This window comes from Tenrec ecaudatus, chromosome 8, assembly GCF_050624435.1.
Source record: "Tenrec ecaudatus isolate mTenEca1 chromosome 8, mTenEca1.hap1, whole genome shotgun sequence".
Classification (NCBI taxonomy): domain Eukaryota; kingdom Metazoa; phylum Chordata; class Mammalia; order Afrosoricida; family Tenrecidae; genus Tenrec; species Tenrec ecaudatus.
In genome coordinates, this window is record NC_134537.1 from 12798406 (window position 1) to 12815133 (window position 16728).

Sequence of the window (16728 nt, forward strand, 5' to 3'; positions counted from 1 at the left end):
ATTCCTAGATCTAGAAGGAAGTCTGGAAGGGAATCTTAATCTACATTTGTAAAAAACTGCAGATTTTCAATCTAGCTTATCCAATTCAGTTAGGGATGTGAACAATTGACAAGGAATGTATTCTTGGAATAATTTTACTTGTTAAGAATCACTGAGAGAGACACATAGCCTAAGGGAGGCCATTTTGTATCTAGAAATCCTACATCGGGGCGGGCGGGAGCAGTGAAACCTGGTTCCCGGAAACAGTAAGGGGGTGGGGAATGAAAGTGTGGCAGCGGTTGCTTAACCTGATGAGATTCTGGGAACCGAGACCCGAGTTCCCTCTTCCAGGGAGAGCTGGTCCCTGCACAGGCATGCAATAAACAATGTGCAACATGCGCAGTGTACACCATGCGCAACATTACCAGTGGAGAACTTTCCCAGTGGTGCACAGAGACAGATGTGCAGGGCAGAGGATCCGAGAGTTGCTTTCCTGACTGAGGTAGAAGCCCTGAATCCAAGCCTCTGGAAGCTGAGAAGGGCAAGGGAGGGACTCGCTGCTGGGGATTCCAGGCAGGAAGACAAACTTGCTGAAACCATGGAGTTCCACAGTAGGCACTTTTGACCTACAGAACTGCAAGAGACAAAATGTGCCTGAAGCCAAAAAAAAAGCAAATTTCTCACAGGAGCTATAGCAAACAAATACACTCGCCAAGGACCAATATCACCTCCGCATTGTTTATCACTGGCTGGTTCTCAAAGTCGAGCATCGCACTTGACCCCTAAAAGTAAAGGTTTGGTGACTCGATGCATGAAAAAAAAAAAAAAAGAATCACTGAGAGAAAAGACAAAAATCAAAACAAAAAGTCTCAATGAGAGGCATACACGTAAAATGGAAAGTCATTTATTTAGGCTTTCGTCTCGGTGTTCTAATCATTTTAGTGTACAACCTCCTTTCATAAAATGTGCTCTCTGTGTATATAGGATCATAATCTCAATTCAGAAAATCATGTTGTCTGATTCAGTGGAGCTATGAAAATGATTGGCATCCTTCAACTTTCTCATGTGCAGCCTAATGCTTTAAGCCTCTTTGGTAAGGTTGAGTTGCCAGTACTGCAACTAATACTTGTTCAGAAGATTTTAGGTTTATCCCACATTAAAAACCTTAAAAGTTTGTATTTTTTTTCTAGTATGAAAATATGGGTTGTCAAGCATTTGTCAAGTCAGGGGAAATACCTAAAATCCAATCATTCAAAATTCTTCTAAAAACTTAGTGCATTTTCTTTAGTATTTTTTATATATAGTAGGTTTTTCTTTTTTTTAAAAAACATTTTTGTTGTATTTTATTTTAAATCATTTTATTTGGAGCTCTTGCAGCTATTGTAACAATTCATATTCCATTAGATCAAGCATAACTGTACAATCGCTATCACCATCAGTTTCAAAACATTTTCTTAAACACCTTGATATCAGCTCACTTATCTCACCCCCAGGAACCCTTATTGTTATATTATATATTATTGTTTTTTTCTATTTTGAAATGTAACCAACACTATAATGAGTAATGCCACATTTATTGAGCACAACCAAGAAGTTAGAATACTTGTAATAATTATTGCTAAATTATTGTGTTAATAATTATAATTTTTGATGACCCCACCCTGAAGCCAACATTTAATAGATGCTAATCAGGATATGATTTCTGATTCATCTGACTTTAAAACTTGTGCATTTAAGCCATTTTCCTATCTTACTTACTGATGATAATGTACATACTATTTTGATAATTGAAATAAACCATATAAGAGTCTTCAATTAGAACAATTTTTCATATCATTTCTGTAGTAGTATTTTATCCATTCAGGAATAAAAGGGATTTGATTTGAAGTCAGGTGACTTTAGTGTTTCAGTTTCTCCTCTATAAAATCTACTTTATAGTGTCTGACTATTGATTCTCAGGAAGATGTTTTCTTTCTGTACATCCAAGTCACTGAGCAGAGTAAATTGCCTGACACTTAGTGAGCTTTCAGTAAATAACAAAATAACAGAGATTAATCTTGCTTGAATTTAGTTTATTAACTAAATTCAAAAGTTTAATGAGCTATAGTTTTCAGAAGTTGTGTGTGTGACCAAAACTATTTTATGTCCAATGTGTTTTACAAAAGAGCCCTGGTGGTTATGTGTTGGACTGTGATCAGAAAGTTCAGCAGTTTGAAACCACCAGCAGCTCTGCAGGAGAAAGCTGAGGCTTTCTACTCCTGCCAAGAGTAGCAGTCTTGGAAACCCACAGGGACAGTTGTGCCCTGCTCTGTAGGATCACTGTGAGTTGGCACCAGCTTGATGACAGAGAGCGACTGAGTGTTTTATAACCACTTTGGCGCTTAGGTTATCATCAGTAATTATTTGTAGAATGAGCATCTTCCTATCTTTTACTTTTTAGGGTCAGGACTAGAACTCAGTCTGTTTCCTCATCTAGGTACTATGTAGGTACCCTGAGCCCATCTTATTTTACTTTCCGGTCCAGTGTGCTCCTGATTTTTGAATTGAGGTGAAAGAGATTTTGGAATTTGTCATCAGTCTCTCTTTCCTTAAGTGATTTTTTGACCCCCTTTTTAGTAGAAATGAATTAATCACTAATGTAAAAATACCTACTTTTATATAGAGCTAACATTAAAAAATAGAAAAGAAATGGAAGAACTGGAGCAAGTCCTTTTCCATCTCATATTTATCCTTCATTATTAAAGTCTTAATCTCAAGAAGTATTTTGTATTAGTTGGGAACTGGCTGTATTCTGAGGCTTCAAAAAGTTCCTGGAGAAATGGAATTCTTTCCATGAACTTTTGAAGTGCCTTTGAAATTGGAGAAGCTGTTGATTTGGTTTATTGTGTAATAAATGAGCGAGGTGAAAGTGAAGCCCAAGTCATAGTCACATAGTAGATGGCAGCCGTACAGAGAAAATCATAAATGAGGAAGGTGAAAATGTTTTCTTGGCTCCATCCCCTTAGCTTTATTACCTCGCTTTCCTAACTCCCTCTCCCACGCTCTTGGAGCTATGCTTCAGGGGTTTCTGTTCTTCTGGCCAGGAGGTAAAGTTGAGAGAAACCTTGATGTATGGGTGACTAAGAGTGATGTCCCAGTGTCTCCCCTAAGTGGAATTTTAAAATGGTAAAAATTTCTCACAAACTTTAAGCCCTCTGCATGTATTCATCTGTACTCTATTCTGTAGTCTTAACTGTTGGTAGAGCTAGATGCTTTGTCTGGTTTGCATTGCAGTTTTCCGCATGTCCGTCCCCTTCAGTTTCTATTAAAGGTTTACATAGGAAATCTAGTTAATAATAGATTGCTGCTCGTCCCTCAGACCTAAATAAAAAAAAAAGTGGGGGGGGGGATAGGAAAAGTAAAAAAAAAATAATAGATTGCTGAACATTTGCTGTCTATCAGAGATTCTTCTAAGTGCTTTCCAAGGGTGAGCTCATTTAATCCTCTTGGCAGTCTGGAGTTACTGTCACTATTTTTCAGAATAGAATATAGGCCCATAGGCCAAGGCACAGGGCTAAACAAGCAAGAGAGGCAGGATGTAAATGTTAGACGGTCATCCCCTTGAAGCAGTTCTCCCCTTTTTATATGGTTGCTTAGTTTGATTCAACTCACTGGCATGTAACAGGGCCAGAATCTACCTTATGTTTGTTTCTCCCCTCTACACATTCTGCCGATGAGTTGATCCCAACTCCTACTAAGCTATACATGGTTGTAAGAGTGGACAGCCACATTCTCCTGCTGCGGAGTAGCTGGTGGGGGTGAACTGTCAACCTTGTGGTTACTAGGCAGAATGCTCATCCCCGCAGAGCCACCAGAGACCCTTATATTACCCCTAGATTAGTCTTATTTACTAATATTCTTTTTCAAGTCACAAGTTTAACAGTTCTTGACTTGTGGACTGTTAAGGTAGTATTGCTTTGAATTTAACTTTTATGCAATTGAAAGCCTCCTCCCACCCCAAAATAAACTATTTTTCTATCTGCTTATAGGACAGTAGATCATAAATTATTTGCTCTCAGGCTTTTTTTTTTTCTTTTTCACTCTTAAATCTATTTGGCAACCTTTGTGTATTTAGGTTTTATCTACCTTTTTAAAACTTTATTAGAAATTAAAAATTTAAATATTTTAAAAATACATATTTTACAAAAAAGCATTGTTGAGGTATATTCTACCTTAAATAGATTTAACCTACTTTAAGTATATTATAACTTTCTGGTAATGCAAGCATCACCATAGTCATTTACTCTCCAAGTCAAAGCCTTCTTGCTTATTTATAGTAAATCCACACACCTCGCCCCGCCCCACCCATCAATAATTCCACTTCCTGTCTCTGAACTCTCCCAGCTGGACACTTCAAACAACCACAGTTTCACAGCATCGTGTCTCTTATAGCTGACTTATTCCTCTTAGCTGTGTGGCGATCTCTCTACAGTGTTGCCTACAGTAGTTTGTTCCTTCTTTACTACTGGACCTTTGTTCCCTTTTAAATTATTGTAGGCATTGTGATGGGTATGATGTTCTTTCTCTAGATTTTAATTTGCCTTTTCCTAGACTAATGTTACTGAGCATCCTTTTACATGTTTATTAGCCACTTGCATATCATCTTTTGTAAAATACATGTTCAGATCTGCTACCCAGTTTTAGGATTGCTTGTTGTCAAAGACCTTCCTGTGCCATGGTCCAGTGCTTGGGTGCTACGCAAACGGCCTAACTCAGCGCTGGGATAAAAAGCCTGGTGATTGTTCCCAAACAGTACAACGTAAGACACCTGATGCGACAGTTTCTTGTCCTATAGATTTGCTACAAGTCGCAATCAACAGGGTTTAGAAAATAAGTTCTTTAACTGCTATGTGCTTCACAAAATTTTTTCCCCAATGTGTTGCTTGTCTTTTCATTTTCTTACTAATGGTTTTTGGAGTGCCAAAGTTTTAAATTTTGGTGGTCTGATTTAATTTTTTAATGAACTGTATTTTTGGTATCTCACCTAAGAAATAATCTAAACCAAAGTCTTAAAGATTATTTTTTTGTTTTTGTTCCATAAGCTGCATTAGTGTTTACATTGCGGTCTGCAGTCCATTTTTAGTTGTTATTTTTAATAAGATGAGGGTTTAAGTTTATATGTTTGGCATGTAGATTTTCATCTCAAAAGTTGTTTGTTCATTTTTGCAAAATAACAACAACCACATTACATGCTCCCATCAGTATCATATCTTTGGAAAATAATTTCTAAAACAAAAATGAAGTGTTTTTCACAATTTTAATAAGTCTTTAATGCGCGGTTTAAGAAAAGATTTAGTCTCATGTCTGCTTTTGCATTTGTTTTGTTGCAGTATTACACAGGTAACCGTTAGAGAATTGCTCTGCATATTTGTGAGAGAATCCGATTGAAAAATTCGAATAATGCAGTAGCATTACAAGTACTAGTTTCAATTTCATGGATCACATCGACCAAAGGGTTGCGGGCCTCACGAGGCCTGCAGTTGGCACTTTGAGAACCTCTGGTCTAGGAACTTAGTAAGGTCTGCCATTTCTGAGCATCTCATTTGATTTGTGTTTTATTTTTAAACGTCTTCTAAAATAATAATATATACTGTAAGGTGACTGTTACGGAATTTTATACATGTGGCTTGGCAACATTGGTTCCGCGGGCCAAATCCGGTTTGTTGCCCGGTTTGGTAAAGAGCGTTTTATTAGAACAAAGTTATACACTTTCATTTACATATCATCTATGACTGCTTTTATGTTTTTGTGTTACAGAGACAACGTTGAGTAGCTTTGAGGGAAGCCATATGACCTGTGACCCCCAAATCCTTACTGTTGGCTAACAGTGCATAGGCCCTCAACACGCATGGCTATTCTAGGCAGGACAGACCAAGTGCTACCTAGTCCTGTATCCACCCACCATGGACTGGTGATGTGACTGTCGTGATTCATAGGGGTGTCACTGACAGACTACTGAAGTCACTCACTACATCTTTCTAGTCCATTAGCTCTATCGAAACCTGTTGAAGTATTTTCCTGTAATTAGTAGGAGCAGCCAGTCTCTATAAAGAGTTAATAAGAAAAGATACTGAACTATCACATATTGGAAAAATCAGGCCTAATCTGTCTGCCTTGATGCTATTTATATTTTCTTAGTCGTCAAAGGCTACTTTCCTAATAAAAACATTACTTCCGTGCTGAGGAGCAGGAGTGAAACAGTAATGCTCTGCTCATCAAGTTGAGATACGTGAAGTGCTGCTTTCAAATAAGTACCCCAGAAATAGGAAAAGGCACGTACAACACCGTCAGGTTTCATCTTTAAAGTTTCAGTTTGCTCTGTTTCAGGATGATCTTGAGGACCTCATTTTTCATTGGGATGAGAGCAAAAGCATTGGCGACATCTTTCTTAAATATGTAAGTATTTCAATGAAAGTATCCATCAAGAACTACCAGACTGTATCCATCAAGGACAGCCTCCTACCCAGGAGACTTTCCAGATAAATGAAACTTAGCCCTTGAAATGAAGAGAATTTAAATGTTGAGGTGGCTGTGTTTGTAAACTACATTGCAAATGTTCTTGCTTTCTGAATAAGGTTTTTATATGTAGTATTTTCTTGATAGTTCAAGATCATTATTAAAGACATATTAGATTGCTGTCATATGAGATGATTGTTTTGTTGCCAAGCCGTTTTGCCTTTAAAAAGTGGCCACAGACTAAATTTTTGAAATTTTCTTTGAATTAGATTTATTTTTCTCTTTCTTACAACCCATACATCAGTTGTGTCAAGTTCATTTGTACATCCATTGCCATCAGTTGAGTTGTTTTTAATCATTCTTTGCTTTCATTACCCATGCTCTATATATCAGCTGTTTAAAAATAAATCCACTTTGAAGAAAGCATGTGATTCATTCATTGGAATAGGATTTATAGGTTTTAGTGTTTGGATCCTGCTACATTTATCCGTATCGTTTTCAAAGACCTTCTCTCCTTCTAACTTCCTTTTTTGCCATATTGTATTTTGGATGTTTTTTTCTGGTTGGTTAACGGTTACAGTAAAAGATGCAGACTATGACCGTAGATGTTTTTATATCTGTTGATGTCCTTAGTTACTCTAGACGCTTGTTTCTTTACTTGTATTTTTGAGTAATACATTTGATCTTACAGCGTAGACTGTTTCTGTCTTTAAAGACTTTGCATGTTCTTGTCTTCAGGATAAATAACTTACAAATGAATTAATACATTTTGAATGCATATTATTATAATTAAATAGTTTCTTTGCTATATTAATAAAATAAAGCTTTGGTGTGTTTTGGGGTTTTTTTGTTTCTTGCTACTGAAATTTTGTGTTCTGTGTGTTAATTGATGCGTTTTGTTCAGCAATTAATAACTAATAAATTTATAAAATTTCAAAATTTAATTATAAAGAAACATATAACTTTTTGTTTGCAGTTAGTGTATCTGATAAATTTTGGTTACTTTAAGCTTCATTGTCTAAAGATGACATGCATAAAATTAGTGTTTTTTCCCTTTCCTTTTTAGTCAAAAGATTTGATAAAAACCTACCCTCCTTTTGTAAACTTTTTTGAAATGAGCAAGGAAACCATTATTAAATGTGAAAAACAGAAACCAAGATTTCATGCTTTTCTGAAGGTAATGTACTTTCAAACAAAAATCTTGGGTCATTTCTGAAAAGATTTTATTAAAGCTAAGATATAGATTATAACTTCAATAAAATATGTTTGTGTAAGAACACTTTAATGTGAATCTGTTGGTTTTAGCTATGGTTGAGAGTAGCAGTACTGTTTAGCTTCAGCCGATTTGACATGTTAGGGATTTGGAGCAGCCAGGTGAATAAGAATGTTATACATAGTTATAGAAGTTATTAATGCTTTTTTTAGCTTTCAAACACCTGACATTTTTCCAGAAAGATTTTAAAAATTTCCATTAATGATGTTTTTCTCTTAGCAAATAGTATACTCTTTTACTCGACAGTATCAGTATTATTTGTATATGTTATTTCTTTCGATGTGAGAACTTGAGAGAAAGTTAAAGTAGGATGCGTGATGGGTAGTGGACCTCACGTTCTGTTTGACTTGTTAACCTGTGGCCGGCCTGGCCAGTCAGTCACTTCAGGCCCTTCAGGGTCACCACATTTTAGCACATAGAGCACATGCTTAGAATGAGCACAGCACACTGACAGAATGAGCACAGATGGAGGCTTGCAATATTGTACACCACATGTACTGTGTGTGTGGAAATGAGTGCTAACCACGATAGTTGTCTGCAGTGCACCTACACCCAGCCTGTCCCAATGCTTGTTAACAGGACCACTGATGACAAGGTGTAATGTGTTCAATGTTTCCAGCAAATCGTCGGCTTTAAATGATTGACTGTGTTGATTCTTTTCAGATAAACCAAGCTAAGCCAGAATGTGGGCGGCAAACCCTCGTGGAACTTCTCATCCGTCCAGTGCAGAGGTTACCCAGTGTTGCACTGCTCTTAAACGGTATTGGGCAATCTGTTTTCAGACCACTTTAGATGCGTATTTTTGTTTCCTTCCCTCCAAAATTTTGAATTCCTCACTTCTATAGGCTTCTTAGACTTTTGCATTAAAATTTAAGTACGTATCTCTTTTACAAAGAAAACAGATTTATACATGTGTATAACCTTACAAAATAATCACTTTTCCATCTAGATGCATTATATTTGTTTTGATATAATTTATATTGACTTTGTATTATAGTTTTCATTTATCTTCTTAAAGTCTTACATTTGATGTTGTGTCACTAATTGAAAATCAATTTATATGCATGTAAGCTCAGAGTTCAATCACAAAATCACAAGAAGAGATATTCTGGAGTTTTATAGTCCTTTTCTGGGTTTTAATTTCTGGTTCCTTGGCCTTATGCTTAGTTTTTTTCTTAGATTGTTCAAAACATCTTGAAATATATATATTTTGTAGTGCTTGAACTCCAGCTATAATAGTAAATTATACATCAGAGTTAATTTTTATGTAGCTTTTGCTTGTGTTAAAAAATGCACACAAATGTATATTTTATATATATGCCATTACACATAAGCTAAAGTGAATAATTTAAGGTGTCAAGTTTTTATTATATTATTTTAAATTCAATATGAAAAATAAAATGCAAAAAATAAATTTGTAGTAAAGCATTTTGATCCCTAAACCTTTAACTACTGTGGTATATGTAATAGAAAAGGAAGCTAATTTTCAGATTGTTAATTTATTTTTTCTTTGAAATATATTAGTAGATTACAGTCATAACTAAAATTGTCATGATTTTTCTCTAGGCTTATATAACATGATTGAGATAATTAGTTTATAAAATGATTCCCTTATCCTTTTAAGCAACTAGATTATAATAAAAACAATAGAGAGAAACTTCTACAAGCTGCTAAAAAATGGAACTGAAAGATACTGAATTTTTTTCCATGAAATTTTTGAATGTACTACATACATATATGAACAAGCCTATAAACTTAACATGAACAATCCTTTAAGCTGCCAAAATGATATATATTTGCTGATTTGCATATAACCACAGTTATTTCATTAAGAACTCATAAAATTTATGTTGTTACAATAAAACCAATGTGATTTCTAAGTTTTTCCACTTACCAGATTGATATCTGGTAGTAGATTGCGAATAGCGTTGCTCGGAATGTGCTGCATACGGCATAGAAGAAACAATCCAGATGAGACAGAGTGCCTCTCTCAGTGGGCTCAGGCATCACAAGGCTCGTGAGGCTGGCAGAGGGCCCGTGTGTATTTTTTCTGTTGTACAAAAGGTCCCTATAATTCCGAGCCTGCTCAACCACGGCTAACAACACGACTTCAGAGCTAATCGAGGGCTATATATTTTCATGGAGCACAGGAGTTGAGAAGTCAATTTCTAAGCTTTACTAGAATTGGGAAAGCAGTGTAAGAAAAACTCTATTTCATATTTTGAAAATTTAGTTAATCAAAAAATATGATAACCTTAAAAATTAAGAAGAGAACAAGGAAACAGCTTAAATGGTTTTTTAAAAGCAAAAATCTACCTTTGAAAATTAATCAGACTATAGATAATAGACAACATTTAAAATATTTTAATTGGAAAACCACTATTTTACTTAATTATAAGAAAAACATTTTGTGTAAGACATGAAAAAATTTATAGATTATCAAGGGTTCATGAGGGAGGAAAGGGGGAAAAAAGGAGCTGATACCAAGGGCTCAAGTAGAAAGAAAATGTTCTGAAAATGATGATGGCAACAACTGTACTAATGTGCTTGGTACAATGGATGGATAGATTATGATAAGAGTTGTACGAGAACCCAATAAAATGAAACAAAACAAAACAAAAAACATTTTACCACTACAGATCTCAAGAAGCACACAACTGATGACAATCCTGACAAAAACATTCTGGAGAAAGCTATTGCATCACTTAAGGAAGTAATGACGTAAGTGCATCGATTTGACTTTTCTTATGTCAGAATTGATTCAGTAGCAGTGGGGAAGTGAGTTTTGTTTCCTTAATTTACAATTAAGTTGATGGAAGGATGGATAGAAAACATCAAAAGCAAATTTGTGTTAAAGAACAGATAAGTTATTTTCTCCGGAGAAGTACTCTACATTGAATATCTCTGAGAGTTTTGTGCAGTTCGACACAGAGGGAGGGACACTAGTTGGAAACCAGGAGCTCTCAGAGGCACTGTTGCTTTGTTCCTGCATCTCCAGGTCGGCACGGCTTGATTTGTTCTTCCTGGCTATGTGAACTGCCCAAATGTGCCATCAGTTTGACCACGGTGAAATCAAGAGAGAAGGTTTAGACACCATTCTCACTTGAGTTGTGGACTTTTTGTTTCCCACGTTACATTTCATGGAATTAAATTGATAGGGCTGGTCAGAGATACAGTAGAACATCCCAGCTCAGTGAAATTGGCTGGGGCGGGGTGATTGTTCACCCTAGGCTATGAGAGAATCAGTGGCAGACAGGACTCTCATCAGAGTGTTCTTTTTCTGCTGTTTTGACCAAACTTGAAAACTTTCTTTTTGCTTTATAGAAACCATTTAAAGTCTTTGGATTTCATTATGTACATAATCACTTAATACTTAATAGATTTCAATAAATGATTTTAAGCTTCTGGTAGGTTCTTTTATATGAAAGTTTCTTAAAATACTTACAAAGGAAATCACAGAAATATTCCTAGGTCCAGGTAGGGTCGAGCACCAGCATATGCTTGAATTGGCTAGCACTAGTTTTGGTTGCAGATGCGAAGGTTATGCAAGTTTTTTGTTATTGTTGGTTTTTTGCATGTATTCTGTACTTATCGTGGGTCCAGCACTAAATGTTTGGAGATGACAATGATGATGGTTTTCTATACTTAGCAGTTTATGATTTAAGCACTCTGGCATTACATTACACAATTTCAACCTTCCTACAACATTTTTTAATTTGGCAGAGTTGAACTTAACATGTTTTTATGAAAGAGAAAAGCTGAGAAGTTACCATTTGCCCACTTTACCTATGTAGGAAAATTTGGAAATAAAATCCACAGAAACTCAAGATATAATAGAAAATTAAAATACATTCATTAAAAAATTTTTTTTAAACTTAATCTCATACTTTCGGTTATATTTTGGTGGTTTCTCTTATTAGGAATTTGTTTATTACATCTAAATTGTCTACTATGCTGACAAACAGTTCTTAGTGTTTTGTTTTGTTTTTTCCTGTTAGAAGTAGTCGTAGCTACTCTTTTCAATTCCAATTTCAGTGTTTTCCCTTTTTTTACTACTCTTGTTCTGTTGAGTTAAAGGTTTGTCCATTTTCTTGAACTCTAAAGGAAGCAACTTTTGGTTTGTTGATTTTTCTCCTCTTTCCTCAATCTCCCCTCAAATCTTTCTTATATCTTTGTGAAGGTTTTAATTTGATTCAGTTCTGTATGATTTAGCTTGCTTTCTTTTTCCAGTATCATAGGGTAAAAGGAGATTTTGAAACAGTACTGTTAATATCACATGCAAGTCAGATTTAGTTTAGAGCATCATTCTAAACAGGTCGTAACCCTAAATGAGCAGGGAAGTGCCAGAAATACAAGCCTGATTCAGAAGAGGACGTGGAAGGAGGAATATCATTGCTGCTGTCAGATGGATCCTGACGGAAAGCCGAGACTACCAGCAAGATGTTTATTTGTGTTTCATTGACTATGGAGAGGCCCTTGTCCGTGGAGCATAACATTCTGGCTAACATTGGGAAGAGTAGGAGTTCCAGAACACTGCATTCCTTGTGCTCACGAGGAACCTGTACATGGACCAAGATTAGAGCAAGATAATGCCGCATGGTTTAAAATCATAAAAGGTGTGCATCAAAGTTGTATCTTTTCATCATACTTGCTGAATAAATGATCTGTGGTGGTGGGCTATGTGAAGAATGTGGAATTAGGATGGAGGAAGGCTAACTTCACACCCGCAATATGTAGATGACACAACCTTACTTAGTGAAAGTGAGATGGACTTGAAGCCCTTGCTGTTGAAGAAGATCAAAGACTGCGTCTTTCCTTATGGATTACAACTCTGTAAACAAAACCCAAATCCTTACAACTGGACCAGTAGGTAACACCATGATAAATGGAGAAAGGTTCAAAGATGTCAAGGATTTTATATTGTTTGACTTTATAATCGGTGCTCATAGAAACAGCAGTCAAGAGATCAGACAATTCGTTTCATTTGGCAAACCTGCTGTATAAGACCTCTTTAATCAGGATGTTATTTTGAGAATCAAGGTGCCCCTGACCTAAGCCATGGTATTTTCATCCGCCTCATAGGCATGTGAAAATTGGATATTGAATAAGGAGGACTGACAAAAAATTGATGCATTTGAAATTTGGTGCTGGAAAAGAATAATAAAAGTATGTTGGCCTTCCAGAACAACAAACATCTATCTGGGAAGAAGCGCAGTTCGTTAGAAGCAGGCGTGAATATATTATCAGGAGCGATCAGGCGCCGGATAAAAGCACCTTGTGCTCAGTAAAGCAATGCGTCAGTGAGAAGGGGGAAAGACCGTCCAACAGATGCACTGACACAGGACCGCAACAATGGGTTCAAACATAACTCTTCTAAAGATAGTGCAGGGCTGTGCTGCGTTCGCACTGTTGTACGAGTTGGAGAATTTGCTTGTTGTCAGGAAGCCAGTGAGTTGGTTCCCACTAAGTGCAACCCTCTGTACAATAGAACAAAATGCTGCCACGTCCTTGCCATCCCCATAGTTTCGTGTGTTGAGCTCATCGGTGTAGCCGCTGTGTGAATCCCATCTTGTTAAAGACCTTTCTCTCGTATGTGACCCTGCTACGTTACCAAGCATACTGGTCGCTCCTGACAACATGTTTAAAATATGTGAGAGGAAGGCTCATGATCCTTGCCTCTAAGGAGCATTCTGGCACAATCTGTTTGTGCTTTTGACAGTCAACGGGACTTCCAATATTCTTTGTCTGCACCACAATTCAAACACTTAATTCTTCTGTCTTCCTTTTCCAGTGACCAACTTTCACTTGCATATGAGGCAATTGAAAATACACGTTTTAGTTCAGGCCCACCTTAGTCCTCCAAGTAACGTCTTTGCTTTTCAACACTGAACAGAGCTTGTGCGGCAGATTTACCCTATGCAACATGTCTTTTGATCTCTTGACTGCAACGTTAATGAGCATTGATTGTGGTTCCAAGCAAGATGAAACCTGTGATAAATTGAATCTTCTGTGTTTACCATAATAATACCTACCTGGTCCATTTGTTAGGATTTTTGTTTTCTTTTAACATGGATTTGTAATTCACACTGTCCTCCAAAATCCTTGCTCATCATCAGTGTCCCGACTCACGGGAACTTCAACACGGACCCTGGAGGAGGGAGTGGGAATTGGGAGGACAAGAGACACGAGAAATGGAGACAAGACAGCAGTCTGATCAAGTCTCGTTTATTGAGTAAAAGGCTACAGCTTATATAGGCCAGGGAAAGGGAAACAAGCTGCAGGTGTTTCCCTGAGAACAATAAATGGGGGAAGCAAGCCGCAGGTGTTTCCCTGAGAACAATGACCGCAGAAAAACAGTTCCTGTTTAAAGTTACAGAGCTCAGGCAATAAAGATCAAGACAATGGCCAGGCCTCATGGCTCCAGACAGGCAAGGTTATGGCCGGGCCTCATGGCTCCCGACACATCAGCAGGTGTTTCAAGTCCTCCTCTCTTTCAGCAAGCAAGGTTGTGTCATCAGCACACTCCAAGTTGGTAATGAACCCTCCTCCTGTCCTAATGCTGTGTTCTGCATGTAGTCCAATTTCTCTGATTATTTGCTTAGCTTACAGATCGAATGAACATGGTGAACGGTTGTAACTGAAGCCTTTTCTGATTTTAAACTATACAATATTTCCTTGTTCTGTTCAAACCACTGCCTCTTAATCCGTGTACAAGTTCCACATAAGCACCATGCAGTGTTCAGAGACTCCCATTGGTAAGGTTATCTACATTTGTTAATTATCCACATAGTTGAGTGCATTAGCATAGACAGTGAAACACAAATAATCCTCTTTCAGGTAGTCTCTGCTTTCAACCAAGACCTCTCTGATGTTGGCAATGACATCTTTTGTTCCAAGTCTTCTGAATCTGACCCAGACCTCTGGCAGCTCCCTGGTAATGGACTGCTGCAGCTGCTGTTGGATGACCTTCAGCAGAATTTACCTTGCCTGTAATATTAATGATATAATTCCGTAATTTGGGCAGTCTATTTGTTACCTTTCTTTGGAATGGGCACGAATGCAGATCTTTTCCTGTCAGTTGACCAAGTCGATGTTTTCCAGATTTCCTGACATAAGCAAGCAGGTGCTGTCAGTGCTTCATCAGCTTGCTGAAACGTTTCACTCGTTATTCCATCAACTCTTGGACCTTGTTTTTGGCTAATGTTTCATTGCGGCTTGAACTTCTTTCTTCAGCACCACTGGCTCTGGATCATATACGACCTTTTGAGATGGATGAATGTTTACTATTTCTTTCTGGTCCAGTGACTATTCTTTCCATCTTCTTTTGATGTTTCATGCATCAATAGTTTGCCCATAACATCTTTCAAGATTGCAACTAGAATCTTGAAATGATTCTTGAGTTCTTTCAGTTTAAAACAAGCTGAGCAGGTTCTTGCCTTTTAGTTTTCTAACTGCAAGTCTTTACACATTTCATTATATTTTTCTTTGTCTTTTGTAGCTGGCCTTTGAGATTTTCTGTTTAGCTCTTTGACTTCATTTCTTCCATGTGACTTAGCTCCTCTACAATTAAGATCAAATCTCCATCCTTCTCTCTCTCTCTCTTCCTTTCTTGTCTTTTGTCTTCCATCATTAGTGTTCAGTGAGTCAGATCTGTTCTTGGGATGTTCTCTAACTTCAGGTGGAATAGCACTTACCGAGGTGAGTCTGTACAGCAGAATAAAACCCCTGCTTGGTTATGTGTCGTCCGCACACTTGTCCTTGAGCGTTTGGCCCGTTGTTCCGGCCACTCTGGCAGTCACCTCGTGGAAGTCACCTCTGTGCCAATCCCTCTCTCTTTGAGGAGACTTCAAAGTGTTAGAGCCAAATTCCATTAACTTTTCAATTTGTCAACATTTCGAAGCTCCCTCACATAAGATCAACTGTATATTGTAATTATTTCTTTAAATATCTTTTAAAAGAAACCAGGAGTAGAAAAAGAAGCGCGTGTGTGTGTGTAGTTTAACCTTATTTTTCTTTTCTACTTCTCTTCTTTCTATAAGTTTATTTACCTCCTGGTAGTATTTCCCTACTTCAGTTTAACTCTGGCTATCAGATTTCTTTTCAATGTTCACCATTTTTAAGCACTTCAATCATGATGTGCCCTGGTGGTTCTCTTCTTCTTTTTTTGCTTCAGATATATTTTTCTTTAACCAAGTTTGGAATTTCTTCTCTATATTTCTTCACATATTTTGCTGTACTTTCCACCTCTTCTTCTTTTTGGTACAGTAAGTGTATTTATCAAGGCCATGTCCAAAAAGTTCATGGAAAATATAAGGAAGGTTTCCCGTAAACGTTCTGAAGCTCTCTTACGTTAGGTAGGTCCCCTTAGCTCACCATTCTGTAACCCCTGTATATCTACTTCTCTCTTCAGTTTAGCTAGTTTGTATTGTTCTCCTGAGACTTCACCAATCTTTTCTTTTACAGTGCCCGATCCAGTGTGTTTTTCATCTAAGACATTGTAGCTTCCATCTGTAGAAGTTTGATTTGGTCAGTTTTTTATCTCATTGTCTGCATCTCTGTTCACTAAGTTTAATCTTTCCTGTAGCTTTTTGAAGTGATGAAATAGTCACAGCTGTTACCATTGTGCTGATTCTGACTTGTGTCACATAGACACACACTCCATTTGGTTTTCCATAGTTGTAATGTTCAGAAGTAGATATCAGGCCTTTCTGTACTTCTGTGCTACCTCTGGGTGGATTTAACCTGCGAAACTTAATTGTTTCTGTTACCCAGGAATTCCTATGAAATAGTTTTCATAAATCTGTATCTTCTTGTCTCCTCATTCTACCATTTTTGACATTTCTGTCTCAGTTTCAGTGGATGGTCTTCCCCTGCCTTTTTGTTTGCTAGCTAATATTTTATTGCATTTCAGACTTCATTAATTGTACATGAGTGAGTGCTAGATATTTTTATTTTCCTGCAACAATTTAGAACTTTTTTTT

At 37.0% G+C, this 16728-nt stretch overlaps 1 protein-coding gene across 4 annotated transcripts in view; it reads left to right on the forward strand.

Annotated features, from left to right (window-relative positions):
- ECT2 (epithelial cell transforming 2) overlaps positions 1–16728 on the forward strand; it is a 61985-nt gene that overhangs the window by 22160 nt on the left and 23097 nt on the right. For all 4 annotated transcript variants that reach the window (XM_075556046.1, XM_075556042.1, XM_075556045.1 and 1 more), the window contains 4 exons: positions 6346–6414; positions 7541–7651; positions 8411–8507; positions 10387–10468. In XM_075556046.1, the coding sequence (XP_075412161.1) occupies positions 6346–6414; positions 7541–7651; positions 8411–8507; positions 10387–10468 (359 nt within the window). The remainder of the gene's footprint in view (positions 1–6345; positions 6415–7540; positions 7652–8410; positions 8508–10386; positions 10469–16728) is intronic.